General features: G+C 47.3%; 1 protein-coding gene across 2 annotated transcripts; it reads right to left on the reverse strand.

Moving 5' to 3' along the window:
* Positions 1-2,089: 2,089 nt before the first annotated feature.
* LOC109754851 (uncharacterized) lies at positions 2,090-13,816 on the reverse strand. Of its 2 annotated transcripts, XM_020313742.4 has the most exons (11): positions 13,362-13,816; positions 10,180-10,322; positions 9,693-9,768; positions 4,721-5,331; positions 4,421-4,640; positions 4,134-4,328; positions 3,875-4,047; positions 3,157-3,789; positions 3,002-3,064; positions 2,795-2,906; positions 2,090-2,275 (listed from the first exon to the last, which is right to left on the reverse strand). In XM_020313742.4, the coding sequence occupies exons 4-7, from the start codon at positions 5,038-5,040 to the stop codon at positions 3,931-3,933; spliced, it is 852 nt and encodes a 283-aa protein (XP_020169331.1). In that variant the 5' UTR covers positions 5,041-5,331; positions 9,693-9,768; positions 10,180-10,322; positions 13,362-13,816; the 3' UTR covers positions 2,090-2,275; positions 2,795-2,906; positions 3,002-3,064; positions 3,157-3,789; positions 3,875-3,930. The 2 variants fall into 2 exon arrangements, with proteins under 2 accessions (XP_020169331.1, XP_040248211.1); XM_040392277.3 differs by lacking the exons at positions 2,090-2,275; positions 2,795-2,906; positions 3,002-3,064; ... (1 more) ...; positions 10,180-10,322; positions 13,362-13,816 and having other exon boundaries at positions 3,531-3,789; positions 4,748-5,285.
* Between the last annotated feature and the right edge of the window lie 1,517 nt (positions 13,817-15,333).

Here is a 15,333-nt window from a genome sequence, read left to right on the forward strand (position 1 = left end):
GGGTCACCGGCAAGGAGGCGGCGTTGCCAGTAAGCAACAATGAATATTTGAACTTGGAAAGCACGGAGGAATAGTGGAAATGTGGCTTTTGGTGGGGAGGAGATAGATATTTCCGCGGTGGCAAAAAAATTTCACTCGGTGCCGTGAGAAACTGGCGGGCAAGTGTGGTTCAAGCGCGGGCGGTGAACTGTAGATGACAAAGCTTCCTGCATAAGCCAGACAAGACGGTGCACCAAGGTATTTTATATCACATACCACACGATTCTTCCTAGTAAACTGTTTGTGGTATACCTGATTTTTTCATTCTGTTTTGAAAGGCAAAATGGTGTTACGGAGGGAAAGGATGGTGTTTGAATTGCTAGAACATTTATCTACAGTGAACATGCAACTATATGAGTGTCGTGTTAAAATTTGGAATTATTCCGGGTTCGTTTAGCATTTTTATGCATTAATTGAGTTTCTAGGCATTTAATGTGCATAATTCAAATTTGAACTACAAGCACATGCTCCAGTGCACCAAAGTTTGTTGAAAAATCACATGTGTGTCTTTGGGTGAATTTATAGGGCCCATGCAAGAATGGCTCGACCAGAAACATTCAGAAACTTTGTTTTTAAATTCCTGTAAATCCCAAACTCGCCTGAAAATCATGAAACTTGGCATGGTGTCATTTCATGGCACCAACATACTGTGGTAAAAAATTGGCCGAATTGGGACAAGTTTTGGTATAAGCTTCTTGCAAATTGGAGCTTCTCTCAAGAAGGCGTGTGATTTTGAGAGGGAACGTGTCACCATTGTGTGCGAAACTACATACGCTGCTCCCCTCTTGATTTTTTTACAAAGCAAACATATAACTTTATGAGTGTCATGTTAACGTTTAATTGAGTTTCTCGGAATTTATGTGAATAATTCAAATTTGAACTAAAAGCACATCCTCCAGTGCACCAAGGTGGGTTGAAAAATTACATGTGTGTCCTTGGGTGAAGTTATGGGTCCCATGCAAGAAATGGGAATGAAATTCAAACATCTGGGCGTCGTGGCTCGGCCGGTGATATCGAGAAACTTGGTTTTTCAAATTCCTGTAAATTCAAAACTCGCCTGAAAATCATGAAACTTGGCATGGTGTCATTTCATGGCACCAACATGTTGTGGTAAAAAAATTGGCCGAATTGGGACAAGTTTTGGTATAAGCTTCTTGCAAACCGGAGCTTCTCTCAAGAAGACTCGTGGTTCCGAGAGGGAATGTGTCACCTTTGTGTGTGAAACGATATACGCTGCCCCCCTTGAATTTTTTTACAGAGGCAACGTAGAACTATATGAGTGTCGTGTTAAAATTTGGAATTATTCCAGGTTCGTTTGGCCTTTTTATACATTAATCACTACTGGAATCAGGCACTTTGCCATCTGCCATGGTAGATGGCAAAGGCACGGACGGCGCATGGCAAAGGGCTTTGCCATCTGCCAGCAGATGGCAAAGTTCCGGCTGAATAAACTCTGGTAAAGGCTTCTTTGCCGTCTGCTGGCAGATGGCAAAGATCCTGTAGCCTTTGCCATCAGCTGGCCGATGGCAAAGCCTGAGGAACGGGGTTAGCCACGTTAGGAGGCTAACGGCGTGCTTTGCCATCAGCCAGCAGATGGCAAAGGCTGCAGGCTCTTTGCCATCGGCTAGCAGATGGCAAAGGCTGCAGGCTCTTTGCCATCCGCCAGCTGATGGCAATGGGTGCAGGCTCTTTGCCATTGGCCAGCTGATGGCAAAGGCTACAGGCTCTTTGCCATCGGCCAGCTGATGGCAAAGGCTGCAGGCTCTTTGCCATCCGCCAGCTGATGGCAAAGGCTGCAGGCTCTTTGCCATCCGCCAGCTGATGGCAAAGAGAACAAATAGGCCAGATGAGCGCTACACAGGTTGCTGCCATGTGGCCTCTTTGCCATCTGCCAGCGGATGGCAAAGCTCTTTGCCATCAGCCAGCAGATGGCAAAGTGCCTATATTTCCTCATTTAATTTTGTTTTTTCTTATATCAATTCATTTTCACAGAAAATCAAACATAGATATATATATATATATATGACCAATATAGCATATTCAACACATATTACCAATAGTCATGAACGCAAATATATCCAACACATGTTACCAATAGTAGCAAGTTTCATCCATACATATACATAGTTTCATCAATATTACACAGTTTCATCATAGGTAGCAAGTTTCACAAAGTCAAAACAAAAACTAAAGACAAGCACTCCATCAACCCAAGCTTCCGTGATCTGAAGCAAATCTACAAAATGGGAAAGAAGAAAGTTAGAAGAAGAAGACTAGAAGAAGAAGATTATTATGATGCAACTAAAATGTGAAGATTATTATGATGCAACTTATATCTGTAAAATAGGTCATTTTGGAGCTAAGTATGGTTATTATGTCATTTTTGAGCTACCTAAGCATACTAAGTCATTTTGGTGTAAAAAATGCTAAGTAAGGTCATTTTGGAACTAATAAGTTTATTATGTCATTTTGGAGCTAGCTAAGCATATGAAGTCATTTCGGAACTAAAATATGTCATTTCGTAAGCATATTATGTCATTCTAGAGCTAGCTAAGCATATTAAGTCATTTGGAGGAAAAAATGCTAAGTATAGGTCATTTTAGAGCTATCCTAGGTTAAATAGGTCAATTTTGAGCTAGCTAAGCATATTAAGTCATTTTGGAGGAAAAATGCTAAGTATAGGTCCTTTTAGAGCTATCCTAGGTTAAATAGGTCATTTTGGAGCTAATTAAGCAAAGCACTAGGCAAAACTTACCATCAACCCGTAGGTGAAGGATCGGGGTTCTTGCTAGCGGTAGTGGCAGACGAAGGAGGATCGGGGTTCTTGCTTGCGCCAATGCAGACGTCGATGCTTGTCGGGAGTTATGCTGCACCAAATTAAAGATCATTTGCAATGTCTCGTTAGCATGATGCAACTCAAATGTGAAGACTAATAAGTAATGTCCATTCAAATGAAACTCACCGTGTCCGCCGGAGCAATGACTGGCATCGGCGGAGGGGTCTGACCGTTCTTCTCGCACATGGACTGCACATTTGGTTTTGACGAGTCAGTCATATTAGTTACTAATGAAAGGAACATTGTGTGCATGATTTAGCTAATATGCAGAAGAAACTTACCGCGAAGAGCTCGTATATGGCCCGGTTAGCCAAGTCGTTCCGGTTCCTCTCCTCCTCCAAAAGCCTAGCCGACCTCTCATCAATCTCCCTCTCCCTCTCCGCCGTCTGCCTCCTTACCTCCGCCAGAAGCTCCTGGGTCTTTGCTCTCCCTTCCTCAATAGCAGCTTGCAACACCACTCCTCTTTAGCATTGTAATCATCGACGACCGCACACATAATGTAATGGAGGAAAGGTATCTGATTTTGTATAACTAACCTTGATTTCGAGATCCATTGGCCGTGGACGAGGCCTTATCTCAGGATCGGAGCTCGTCTGGCGCCTCTTGATCTGCGGGAGAGTGCTAGTACAACGTATCAGTCCATCCCCAATGGCTAACAAGCCATGGTTCCTCCCGCCACCAGATATCATCACCAGCTCTGGATCAATAGGCTGGCTTGGGTTAAAGTCCGGCCCTTTCCTCGCCTTCCCCTCGTCTCTGTACCTCACGAGCTTGTTGTGGGAGGCGCGGATGGTGAAGTTCTTTGGATCATCGAGATCAGACTCAGAGAATGCCTTGGCCTTCTTATACGGGGCACTATGGGCCATGGCATAGAGGTCGAACAACTCTGGAACATCTGCCTTGTTGTGCCGCGCCTAAAGGAGAGGAACAAAGTATTAGTTAAGGGCTCAAGCTAGCATGAAGACTGAATTTGCATGAATCATGAAGCAAACCACATACCCAGTTATCCCCGTACTGATATAGGTTGACGCTGCCTTGATGGTGTGGCACACCGCTCATTTTGCCACGCCGATCCTTTGCATTGTTGTGGGTGGATAGCCATTGGGGAGAGCACACTCATCCACCAACGCCTCCCAACAATCCAGCCTATCCGCACACCATCTCGGGGGCACCTAAGTTAAGTAAGAGAAATTTGAGCGCTACGCTTACGAATCAAATCAAGAAAACTAAATACAAGGCCTTAAGAATAGGTAATTACCTTCATGTACTTCTCCTTACTCAGATACTTTGTGCGGCACTTCGACTTGGACATCCTAATACCAATCGAGGCGAAGTAGTCTCGAGTAGCCTGCGTCCGAGCCCTGTTCCGCCAGTTTTGAAGTAGCCGCCTGCACTCGGCTTCGATAACCCGAGCCGCGGCCTCCTCCTGTCCCTCAGCACACCTGTAAAAGGTCTGCAATCAAACAAGAAAACACGGATTAGTACAATCACTAGGGTTGCCAATCGAACAAGAAAACACAACGTAGACGAGAGAGGAAAAATTACCCAAAACGTCTGGATCACAACGTCGGCCACCGTGTGGCACTCGACACCGCCGATCCTCTCCCCCGGCGGGGCCGGGGCAGCCAAGTAGTGCTCCCAGGTCATTCCTAGCTCTGGAACCTGGCCCTCACCGGGCAACGTGACCCACCCCGGGAAGCTCTGGCGACAAATCACACCAAGGACTGTGTTGGGCCTGCGGACACCACGACCGTGTTTCCAAGACCTGCAGTATGATAAGACTAACGCATTAGATATTCGAAGAAACGTGAAGGCAAAAGGTTAAAAAAGAGTAAATGCACTTACTTCTCCCCATCAGGCGTAATCAACCACCTCTGGTCAGGGGTCGCCGGGGTGGGCGGGAGCTTTGTACCACCACGCTGGTAGACATTGCCCCCCTCAACCAGCTCACTCTCACTATAGCTATCAGAACTATAGCCACCCTCGTCACCATCAGCATGGCCACTCGACTCTGGCCAGTCCCCCAATCGGTTCGGCTGCGACGTAGCCTGATCCAGAGTCTCGTGGGACGAAGCCTCTGGGACCGGAGTCTCGTGGGGCGAAGGCTCGTCGGCCCGAGGCTCGTGGACCGGGGTCCAAGACGGGTCCACCTCAGGCGGCTCCATCTCAGACGGAGCAGTCCTATGGTCAGGTGAATCAGCTGAGGGTGGCGGCGAGGAAGGCGTAGTGGCAGCCTTCCTACCTCTCCCGCCGCCACGTCCACCTCTACTAGCCTTCTCCTTCTTCTTCCCCCCCGACCTCTCCCGGCCAAAGAAGAAGCGACCGCCGGTGGTGTCTGCATACTGAGATCTAGCGCTCTCCGGAGGGTCTGGGGTGGAATGGAACTACCCCTCCCACCACGCGCCGAGGAAGGAGCCCCGGAGCGCTCTCGACCCGCGCCCACCATCTGTGAACACCTGCAATGACAAAGAGTAAACGAAATTAGTACAACATAAAAAAAGAATACCTGACATGAATAATAAGATGTATATAATTTAAGTGTATCATCATCATGAACATAAAAAAATGGAATACCTAACATGAACTATAATATTAATCTTCATCGTCTATATATGCTTCGGGGTCAATAAATGCATCCTCATCATCCCTATCAGTAATGACGTGCTCATCATCATCATCATCAATAAATGTATCAACATGTGGAAGGCCTCCTTTACGTAATCGGTCAAGCATTGACAGGTCATCCGCAGCAGTAACCTCTTCTTGTTCCGGCTCTTCATGTTCCGGCTCTTCTTGTTCCGGCTCATGCTCGGATTCACTGTCGATGTCTACTTCAATGTTCTGGGGTGAAGTAGAGCGGTTCTTGAAACGTTTTTTGGAAAGACGTGTTTCTTGGAAGAACTCTCCTTCATATGTGTCTGGGTTAATGTGAGGTTCATAATCCTCTTCATTGGGGGGAGGTGGTCTAACATGTGGCGGCACTTCATAATCGACATCCCAACCATTGAGATTTGGATCACTTTGGCAGGCCCACGGTAGATAGAAAACTTGGGTTGTCTGTTGAGCCGTAATATAGACATTGGGAACATCCAAATGGGTGCTTTGTTTGATTTCGACTAGCCCTAGATGTTCATGAGTCCTTCTAGTCTCCTTTGGCTGGAACCAATAACATTTGAAGACTACGACGTTCGGTGGGTTTGCACCATAGAATAGAAGTTCATAAATTGCTTCAACTCTTCCATAATACTCAGTATCTCCTTCACCGATAGCAGAGACACAACAATTTGTAGACTTTCGGTCGGCCATAGATAGCTCTTTACCATAGGTACGAAAGCGATACCCGTTGATGTCGTATTTGTCAAATGAACGGACCTTATAGTCAAAACCATTAACGACTTGTTTCAATTCGGCGTCCATAGACTCTGAACTAGCCTACAAGTTTAACACAAAATGATTGTTGCATTAGCCGGAAAATAGACGAAGAAATGAAATGGTCTAATGGAAATTACCGTTTGTTTGAACCAAGAGATGAAACCGGGATAGCCGCGTCCATGCATTGCCAGAAGCTCATACTCTTCAACGGAATCCTTTTGGATCACCGCTCCATACGAGAATTTGGCGACGTATCGACTGTATCAAATATCCGGGAATAAGAGAAGTTCAAAGGAATTAGAGGTTGCGAAACAATGTACCGAGAACTTACTCGATGTACGGCCGCACTTCTGTTAGATTGTTCAAGATATACAACGTAATGGTCCGCCATTCGTCGACATCCAGCAATAAGGGAGTATAAGCACCGGCTGGTGCGAGCTTCCCTTTGAATAGGCTGAGGTTGGATCCACCCTTTTTAGGGTCGCCAGCATTGTACCGAGGCTTTGGATTATGCAAATGATGATTTTTGGCTTCGTAGTGTGCTGTCACGAAGTTTGCCGCCTCCTCAATAATGAATGCCTCGGCCATCGATGCTTCAATTCGACGTTTATTTTTACATTTTGCTCGAAGTGTCTTCTGCATCCTCTCAGTTGCGTAGCACCAACGATTCTGCACGGGCCCCCCCCAATCGTGCCTCGGTCGGGAGATGCAAAATCAAATGCTGCATTGGATTAAAGAAGCCCGGTGGAAAGATCTTCTCTAACTTGCAGATCAACTCCGGTGCCAACTCTTCCAGTTCTTCTAGCATGCCAGGCGATAGTTCTTTCACACAAAGAACACGGAAGAAATAGCTCAGCTCTGCCAATACTAGCCATTCATCCTCAGGGATAAAGCCACGCAACATCACCGGCATTACCCGCTCAAGCCATATGTGCCAATCATGACTCTTGAGACCAAATATTTTCAATTTTTCAAGGCTCGCTCCCCTCTTTAGATTCGCTGCATACCCATCGGGGAACATCAACTCCTTTTTCACCCACAGGATAATTTCCCTCATATCTAGCCTTCCAAGATTGAACCATGCCTTTGGCTTCGCCCAGTCCTTCTTTCCTTTCGGTTGTCGCATGTTTTGTAGCGGTCTATCACATAGAGCCTCCTGATCGACTCTAGCCTTAGGATTATCCTTTGTTTTCCCCTCTATGCCGAACAATGTACCAAAGAGGGCCTCGCCGACATTCTTTTCAGTGTGCATCACGTCGATGTTGTGTGGGCAAAGGAGGTCTTTGAAGTAAGGCAGATCCCACAAGCATGTCTTGTGAGTCCAGGCGTGTTCCGAATTATACCCCTTGAAATACCCTGGACGCTTTGGATCCGGCTCGAGAGCATTTAACTGATCTAGGGTCTGTTGGCCTGTCAACGCAGGTGGTGCAGAGTTTTTGACAACTCTACCTTTGATGAAGTTCTTCTTGTCTTTTCTGAACTTATGATGAGGATCCAGGAACTGTCTATGCATGTCGAAGCAAGAAAACTTGCCACCCGCCTGCAACCGACAAAACTCAAGAGCTGCCTTGCATGTGGGGCACGGGAACCTACCATGCACACACCAGCCAATGAATAGCGCATACGCCGGCAAGTCATGCATCGAGTACATGTACCACACACGCATTAGGAAGTTTTTTTTGTAGCGGCGTCGTATGTCTTGATCCCATTATCCCAAGCTTCTTGCAATTCATCCTTAAGCGGCTGCATGTACACATTCATACTCTTCCCCGGATAGTTGGGCCCCGGAATTATCAACGTTAGGAAAATGTTCTTTCTTTGCATAATCTGTCCGGGAGGGAGATTGAGTGGAATGACAAATACAGGCGAACAGCTGTATTGGGCTGCCATCATACCAAACACGTTGAACCCATCCGTGCTTACGGCGATTCGAGGATGCTTTGGATCTGCCGCTTTAGCATGATGTATTGCATCGAAGCGCTTCCACGCAAAACCGTCTGATGTGTGTACCAACATCGGCTCCCCATCTGCATCCAGTTCGGTTCTTTTTCCCAATTTGTGCCATGTCATCTGTCTGGCCGTCTCTTCGACCATGAAAAGACGTTGAAGTCTTGGTATGATTGGCATATACCAAAGAACATTAACTGGATTTTTTGTCTGACTCTTCTCACCCATACCGTTGTCTACCACAACATACCTGGAAGACTGGCAAACGGGACAATACTTCAAGTCCACATACTCAAGCCTAAATAAGGCACATCCTTTCTCACAGGCATCTATCTTCTCATAGGGCATCTTAAGTACACGGAGGATTTTGTCCGACTGGCACAGGTTTGCAGGCATTACATGGCCTTTGGGTAGAAAGCGTCCAAATAGTGTCATCATCGCGTCGTAGCATTCTCTGCCCAAGTTGAATTGAGCCTTTAGAGCCATTACTTGTGCGATGGCATCCAGCTGACAAACCTCAGTGTGCTCGTGGAGAGGACGTTTTGAAGACTCCAACATATCATTGAAGGCCTTTGCAGATTCCTCCATCTCATCATCCGAATCCCGAGCATCATCAAAGTCTTCCACCATGTCTTCCATCCCGGTACCATGCTCGTCGGTGCGACGACGGCCCTCCTCAGCTCTGGCACGTTGGGCAGACTCACCATGAAATGTCCAGACCGTATAATTAGGCGCAAAACCCCACTTCTGCAGGTGTTTGATCATTTCAAACTCTGACCTCTTATGATAGTTGTCGCACTCGACACAGGGGCACCAGGTTTGTCTCTGTCCATTTGCAAATGCGACTCTCACAAACCCCTTGGTTTTTGTTATCCATTCATGGGTCATGTCTTTCTGACTAGCGTGACCGGTATACATCCACGCACGATCACTCATCTTGCCTAGCTACTGGACACACAAGAAATATATACATAATTCAGCAAACCATATTCATCAGTTAATAGAGTTTGTCAGTTTTATTACGTCCATGCAACCTAGACGCTAATAGGTAAAGATAGGTCCTAATCCCACCCAAGTATGTGTAGATTGGGTTCGTTTTCCCATGCTCTACTCCGGATCCGACGCAAAATTTCGGCAGCACCTCCCCACTGTTCTCCTGATACACGTCTCCGCAATAAGCAAAGAGGATGTGTACCCGGAGAACAAGAGGGAGGCGCTGACAAAATTCTGCATCGGATCCAGATTAGAGCATATGGGAAAACGAACCCAATCTACACATACTCGGGCTGTTCATGGATAACGTTGGACAATTCGAAAGAATCACAGTTATAAATATGCAAATGCATGCATATTTATAGATGTAACCCTTTCGAACGGGAGACGCATAGTGGTCACACATACTGATGATTCAATCTACCTACAGCTAGCATGTTTCATCGGCATGAAGACCGGAACATAACAAATGATTGGGGGAGGAGGAGATGTCATTTGTGCTCACCCACGAACGCCGGGGCGGAGCTCGTTGAACGCACGGGGAGGTCGTTGAACACCAGACCCTCGCAGCGACGAAACAACTGCACATTTAAATCCACTCGATGAACACAAATATATATGATGTTTTTCATAACAAAATTGGAAAATATATGACCTAACTCATAATTCATAAATATATGACCCCGTCGGCCTCTGGAAGGCCGAAAAGCACCTTTTCAGTCAACAGGAAGCCGAAGAGGTGTCGGGGGTCGGGGGTGTCGTGTCTGGGTGTCGTGGTGTCAAAGGGACAAAGATAAATTCTATCCGGCAAAAGTGGACTGTAAAGAAAAGCCTGCTACATAATCCTCAAAACATCTATAAGCATGTCCTAAATCTTGGCTGCATGCATGTGTTTTTTGGAAGTCTAAGAAGAAAAAAACTAACATGCCTTTTGGCTGTACAATGTGATTTTTTCCAGTAGGGGTATGAGCGAGAACTCATAGACATCTTACCTTGGGCAAGAAGTGCTCAAGCGAGGAAACGACAGTGACCAAGGCTGGATCAAGCCCAATCTCCTCCTTTGCCTCCCTTAATGATGTTGCTGCATCATCAACATCACCCTCCTCTGCCTTTCCTCCGGGCAATGCAACCTCCCCTGCAAATCTCAAGGGGAGAAAACAAAATCAGATAGGGTTTATCCAGCTCGTGTCTAGGTTGGTATCTATTTGTGAACCTGATTGTTCAAATATAAAAGCTAAGGCAAGCCAAACCAGCACTAAACAGAAAAAGCTGGGTTAAAAATCCTCTTAAAATTAATAGGCCAGCCTCTTAAAATTTCTTTCTCAGATAGATTGCTTCTTCACATGGGATAGTGCAACAAGCTGGAAAATAATCAGAGGGCAGCAGATGAGACTGGGTATTATCGTGGGATGTTCTTTGAGGGGCTTTTGATGTTCTTTTTTCATCTAATTTTCTCACCAATGACATCAGCACCAACCTCGGAGTTGATACAAAGAGCTGCAGATTTCAACGAATCAAACTGTTATCACTACCACAATACTAGCCTAGCTTCCATACTAATATGCCTAAAATAATGATGAATAAATAATCATAATAGAAAGGTATTCTTCTTTGTGTGTGTATAAAGAAACGTGATCTAATCTTCTATAAAAAAAAAGATATGGAGACTACAGTAAGCTTTATGGTTTTGTTGGTGCTAAATATACAACTAAATATCCAATCTGTATGTGAAGTAGGCAACGACGGAGCCCGGAAATAAACATAAGGGGGGCCGAACATCAAGGACAACTCTAAAATGCAACTAAGCCTGGCGGAATATATAGGAGTTGACACTGAGTATAGCAAAATATGTACTACTATAACCGTAAGTGTTGATAATATATGCACGATTTTTTTATCAAAGGACACGGCCTCATTTTTATTATGAAAATGGAAATGGAGTCTTATCCTACAGAGACTAATCTCCATATATTTTTATGTTGCAACCTATACTTTGAAACAAAACTATATCCACCAATGAATGTTGTGAATTAGGATACCAAAATGCATGATCTTTCATATTGTACGAGTGTGGCCGCTTCCTGATGTGCTCCAAAGTACAAACTGGAGAGAATAGAACTAGCAAGATTTTTGTGTCTTCATCGAAACAAAACAAAAAGGATTTATATCCTCATCCCAGATTTTGGCTTGGAAAAATAGGGAGCGACTATAATAAAAGAAGGGCCATGGGTGCAAAAATAGAAAAAACGTATCTAGGCCTTCCGATCCTGGATGAATGGTCCAGATTCTAGTGGATAGATATGAGCGCACAGGTACTAGGTTCTTTGCAGAAAACTCCCTTGCTTCTACCCGTTTTGCTATCAAACTCGCCTTCTTCTTCCTGAGAACGCAGCAGCACGAACCCAAATCCCCAACGCGTAGCAGCTGGCTCCAACACCAACCCTCCAGCTTGCCGACGGTGGCGGCGGGTCAGACCCGGTGCCTAGCTGGGATATTGCGCCCGGTGGAGGTCCAGATCCATCGTCGACCGTCTTGCCGCCGGCGTTCTGGCTGCCCTGATGGACCTCTCCTGTTCTAAGCTGCGACCTTGTGCGGACAAGTTCTCTAAGCTACTCTGCTCCGACATCTAGAGGAAATCCTCGCTCCATTCTTTGTCCTACCCCAACCATCCCATTATCACACGTCGCCTGCACCCCCGCATCTAGCTCCGCCATCTGGGAATGCCTAAGAAGAAATATCCATCCCGCAAAAAAAAGAAGAAGAAATATCCAGTCTTCAGGTATGCTTGTCAAAGGTTGATACCAATTTTCATAGTTGATTCTGTAGTAAATGTCCTCTACATGGTAAAGAGACTTGTGCTTGAAGTTCAGACTGAAAGTACCAAACATTCTGCAAATATTATGTACCAAATTTCAGACTTGTGCTTGGACAGTCTGAAAGTACTCTATTGAGTAAAATTTCAGACTTTTAGACTTGTGCTTGGACAGTCTGGAAGTACTTGAGCTTGTACCAAATTTCATACTTTCAGACTGACAGTCTGAAAGGTAATATTAACAAAGACGACAGTCTGAAATTACTTGTGCTTGTACCAAAATTCAGACTTCCAGACTTGTGCTTGGAGAGTCTGAAAGTGCCAAATTTCAGACTAGTGCTTGGACAGTGTGAAAGTCTGAAAGTACCATATGTTGTGCTTGTACATGTCATCTACGACATACATAATATTAGTACTTTCAAACTTCTTCGGCGTAAAGAGTACTTCCAGTACATAATATTATTTAGAAAATCATTTTTTTTCAACTCTTACTGCAAATTGGAAGCACAATTCTGTAGCATATCAAGTTTATTTAAGTGTACATAATGTTTTTGGCATATATATCTGAAAGTACTCTTGCTTTAAAATGCTTTGAGCATATGTTGTATCCTCTAGGATAAGATTCAAAAAAATTGGATCTTTGGAAATGATATGAATGGCATGCAGATGATATATTTTAATCATGAGTAACAGTACCTTGGATGCTTACAATGATTTTTTGGGCAAAGGCGAGCAGTACAGTAGCTAACCCACTAGCAACACAGTATGTTATACATACATACAGAGAGCTAAAAGAAATTACTAAAGGACAGAACATCCATCAATCTAACTGAATAGATATATTACCAGTATATATGCTTATTCCAACGAAAAAAGCACATGTGATAAATGTGAACTATAGTGCAAAAACTTAGTTTAGTATGTACTGACACTTTATGTGGTGTTGATTAGCCATAACAGAAAACATAATGTTTGCCTCAAAATTTGGACTAGACAACTAGTTCATGCTCATCTGGGATATGCTTGCTTTCAATTTGAGAGGAATAACAGGGATATCTCTTTGTATCCATGCACAGAAAAAAATTGTAACCGGACAAGCTTGTTCTAGTTTGCTATACTAGATTTTTGAGCAGTTCTGTATTGTGAAACTTCATCCTCTTCTCAGATATTGTACATGAGAACAAACTAATTTCATCTACCTGTTAAAGCACCTGCATGTGAAGTGCTTGTTGGCACAAGACTATAATTCGTTACACTTGTATGTGCCACTTCACTGTTTTCTGAGGGTTCACTATATATTTGTCCAGTAATGCTATTGCACATGTACAGGGAGAGGTGGTCGGGCAGCAAAGAGGGCATCACCTTCGCAAAATCGGAAGAGGTGGTCGGGGAGGCAGAGAATCGACACAGCCGCCGGGTTCTTTGGCGGAAGACGGCGAGCAGGACGGGGATGACTTGTCGGGGACGGAGGAGCCGGTCGGTGATGGCGGCAGACGAGGGCGGGGATGTGTGGTCGGGGACGGAGGAGATGGTCCGCGACAGCAGCGGACGAAGGCGAGCAGGGCGGGGATGGCTTCACAGCATGGACGAGCGGCGGCTGCCGGCGCTGAAGGTGCAGTCCGCCATGGCTGCTGCGTGCGGCGGCTAGGGTTGGGGGAAGGGGAAAGAGCCTCGAGGGTTGGGGGAGGGGGCGCCGCCACGGCCTGGAACGGAGGATGGGCGGGCTGCGGTGGCGGGGAGGGCGGGCTGTGGTGGCGGGGAGGGGCGGGCCGGTGGCGGTGCTGGGCGGCGTCGGGAACGCGGGGCTGGGGCGCGGTGCGGTGGTGGCTGGGAGAGGTGGGGAGAGAGAGAGGGGTGGGGCCGGGCTGGGAGAGAGAGAGAGGGGTGGGGCCGCGCTGGGAGAGAGGGGAGGAGATTTTTTTGTGAAAAAGAGGGGAGGAGATAGTCCCACTTCTTTGGCATCAGCCAACGGATGGCAAAGGCCCACATCTTTGCCATCAGCCAACAGATGGCAAAGCCCCACCTCTTTGCCATCAGCCAGCTGATGGCAAAGAACCTTTGCCGTCGGCTGGCAGATGGCAAAGAGGTGGGGCTAGTGGGCCGTTACAACTCCGTCATCCACTGGGCCCCACCCACTTCTTTGCCATCTTCTAGCAGACGGAAAAGATTCTTTGCCATCTGCTGGCAGATGGCAAAGAACTGGCTGATGGCAACCAGGTTCTTTGCCATCTGTCAGTTCTTTGCCGTCTGTTTTTTGTAAGCAGATGGCAAAGAAGTTCTTTGCCATCCGCTGGCAGATGGCAAAGAAATGACTGATGGCAAATTCTCTGTTTGCAGTAGTGAATTGAGTTTTTGGGCATTTAATGTGCATATTTCAAATTTGAACTACAAGCATGCGGCCACGAGACCGCACACCCGACGGGAACAAGCAAACATGAGGGCCGCGCTCACGGTGGCTCGGGAGCTGCTGCGATGCCGGCTGATGGAAAGCGACCGGCATGCATTGCTGGAGCGCGTCGCCGAGCTCCTAGATGCCGCGGCCTCGGGGGCACCGCCCTTCTGCTCCCTGTTTACGCCACAGGTCGCGGCTGGATCGCATGGCGGGCCTCACCGCGCCCGCGTGCCCCCGGGCGCACCCAGAGGCTTCATCGACACCGGCGCGACCAGCAGCACCGGACGCTCAATCACACCCGCGCCACCTCCGATGAGCGCGGGCACGAGCGTTGCCACCTACGGCCCCGGCGGAATGCTGCCCTACCATCCTCAGGGCGGTGCGCTGGGCCGGACAACGTGGAGCGTGGGGTACTTCGGCGAGGTCTTTGAGGCGACGTCCTCGGAGGCCTACGTGCCCCGCATGGTGGACCAGGAGTACCTGATGGAAGACGACCCTGGCTCGTTCCTCGAACCAGCCTGGGAGGAGGAGGCGCTAGGAGCTAAGGCCTTCCAGGGGCCTCCCGGGAACCTCACCGACCGTGCCGGCGACAACAGCTACAGGGCACCGCTAATCTCTCAGGAGCAAGCTTACGCTAACCATGGGTCACAGGAGGATCAGGTCACAGCAGCGGATGGCGGCCCCAGCTCGACGGCCTCCCTTCTGCCAGGAGGAGCGCACTGGGGGCTACAGGGGAGGGGCCGGGAGCAAGGCCCCTCCCCGCGCCGCACGGAGCAGGGCGCCCTCCGGAGGTAGGCCCTCTGCCGGGGAGGCGCTGGTGAGCCTTCCCCCTGGCAAAGGACCCGTGGTCGCCGAGGGCGCCGCTCGCGTCCCCTTTGCCTCTTGGCGTCGTCCTGGTTTCTGGACGCCTCCAATGGTGGTCGAGGGTGGCGCAAGGCGGGG

Source organism: Aegilops tauschii, chromosome 6 (assembly GCF_002575655.3).
Source record: "Aegilops tauschii subsp. strangulata cultivar AL8/78 chromosome 6, Aet v6.0, whole genome shotgun sequence".
Classification (NCBI taxonomy): Eukaryota; Viridiplantae; Streptophyta; class Magnoliopsida; order Poales; family Poaceae; genus Aegilops; species Aegilops tauschii.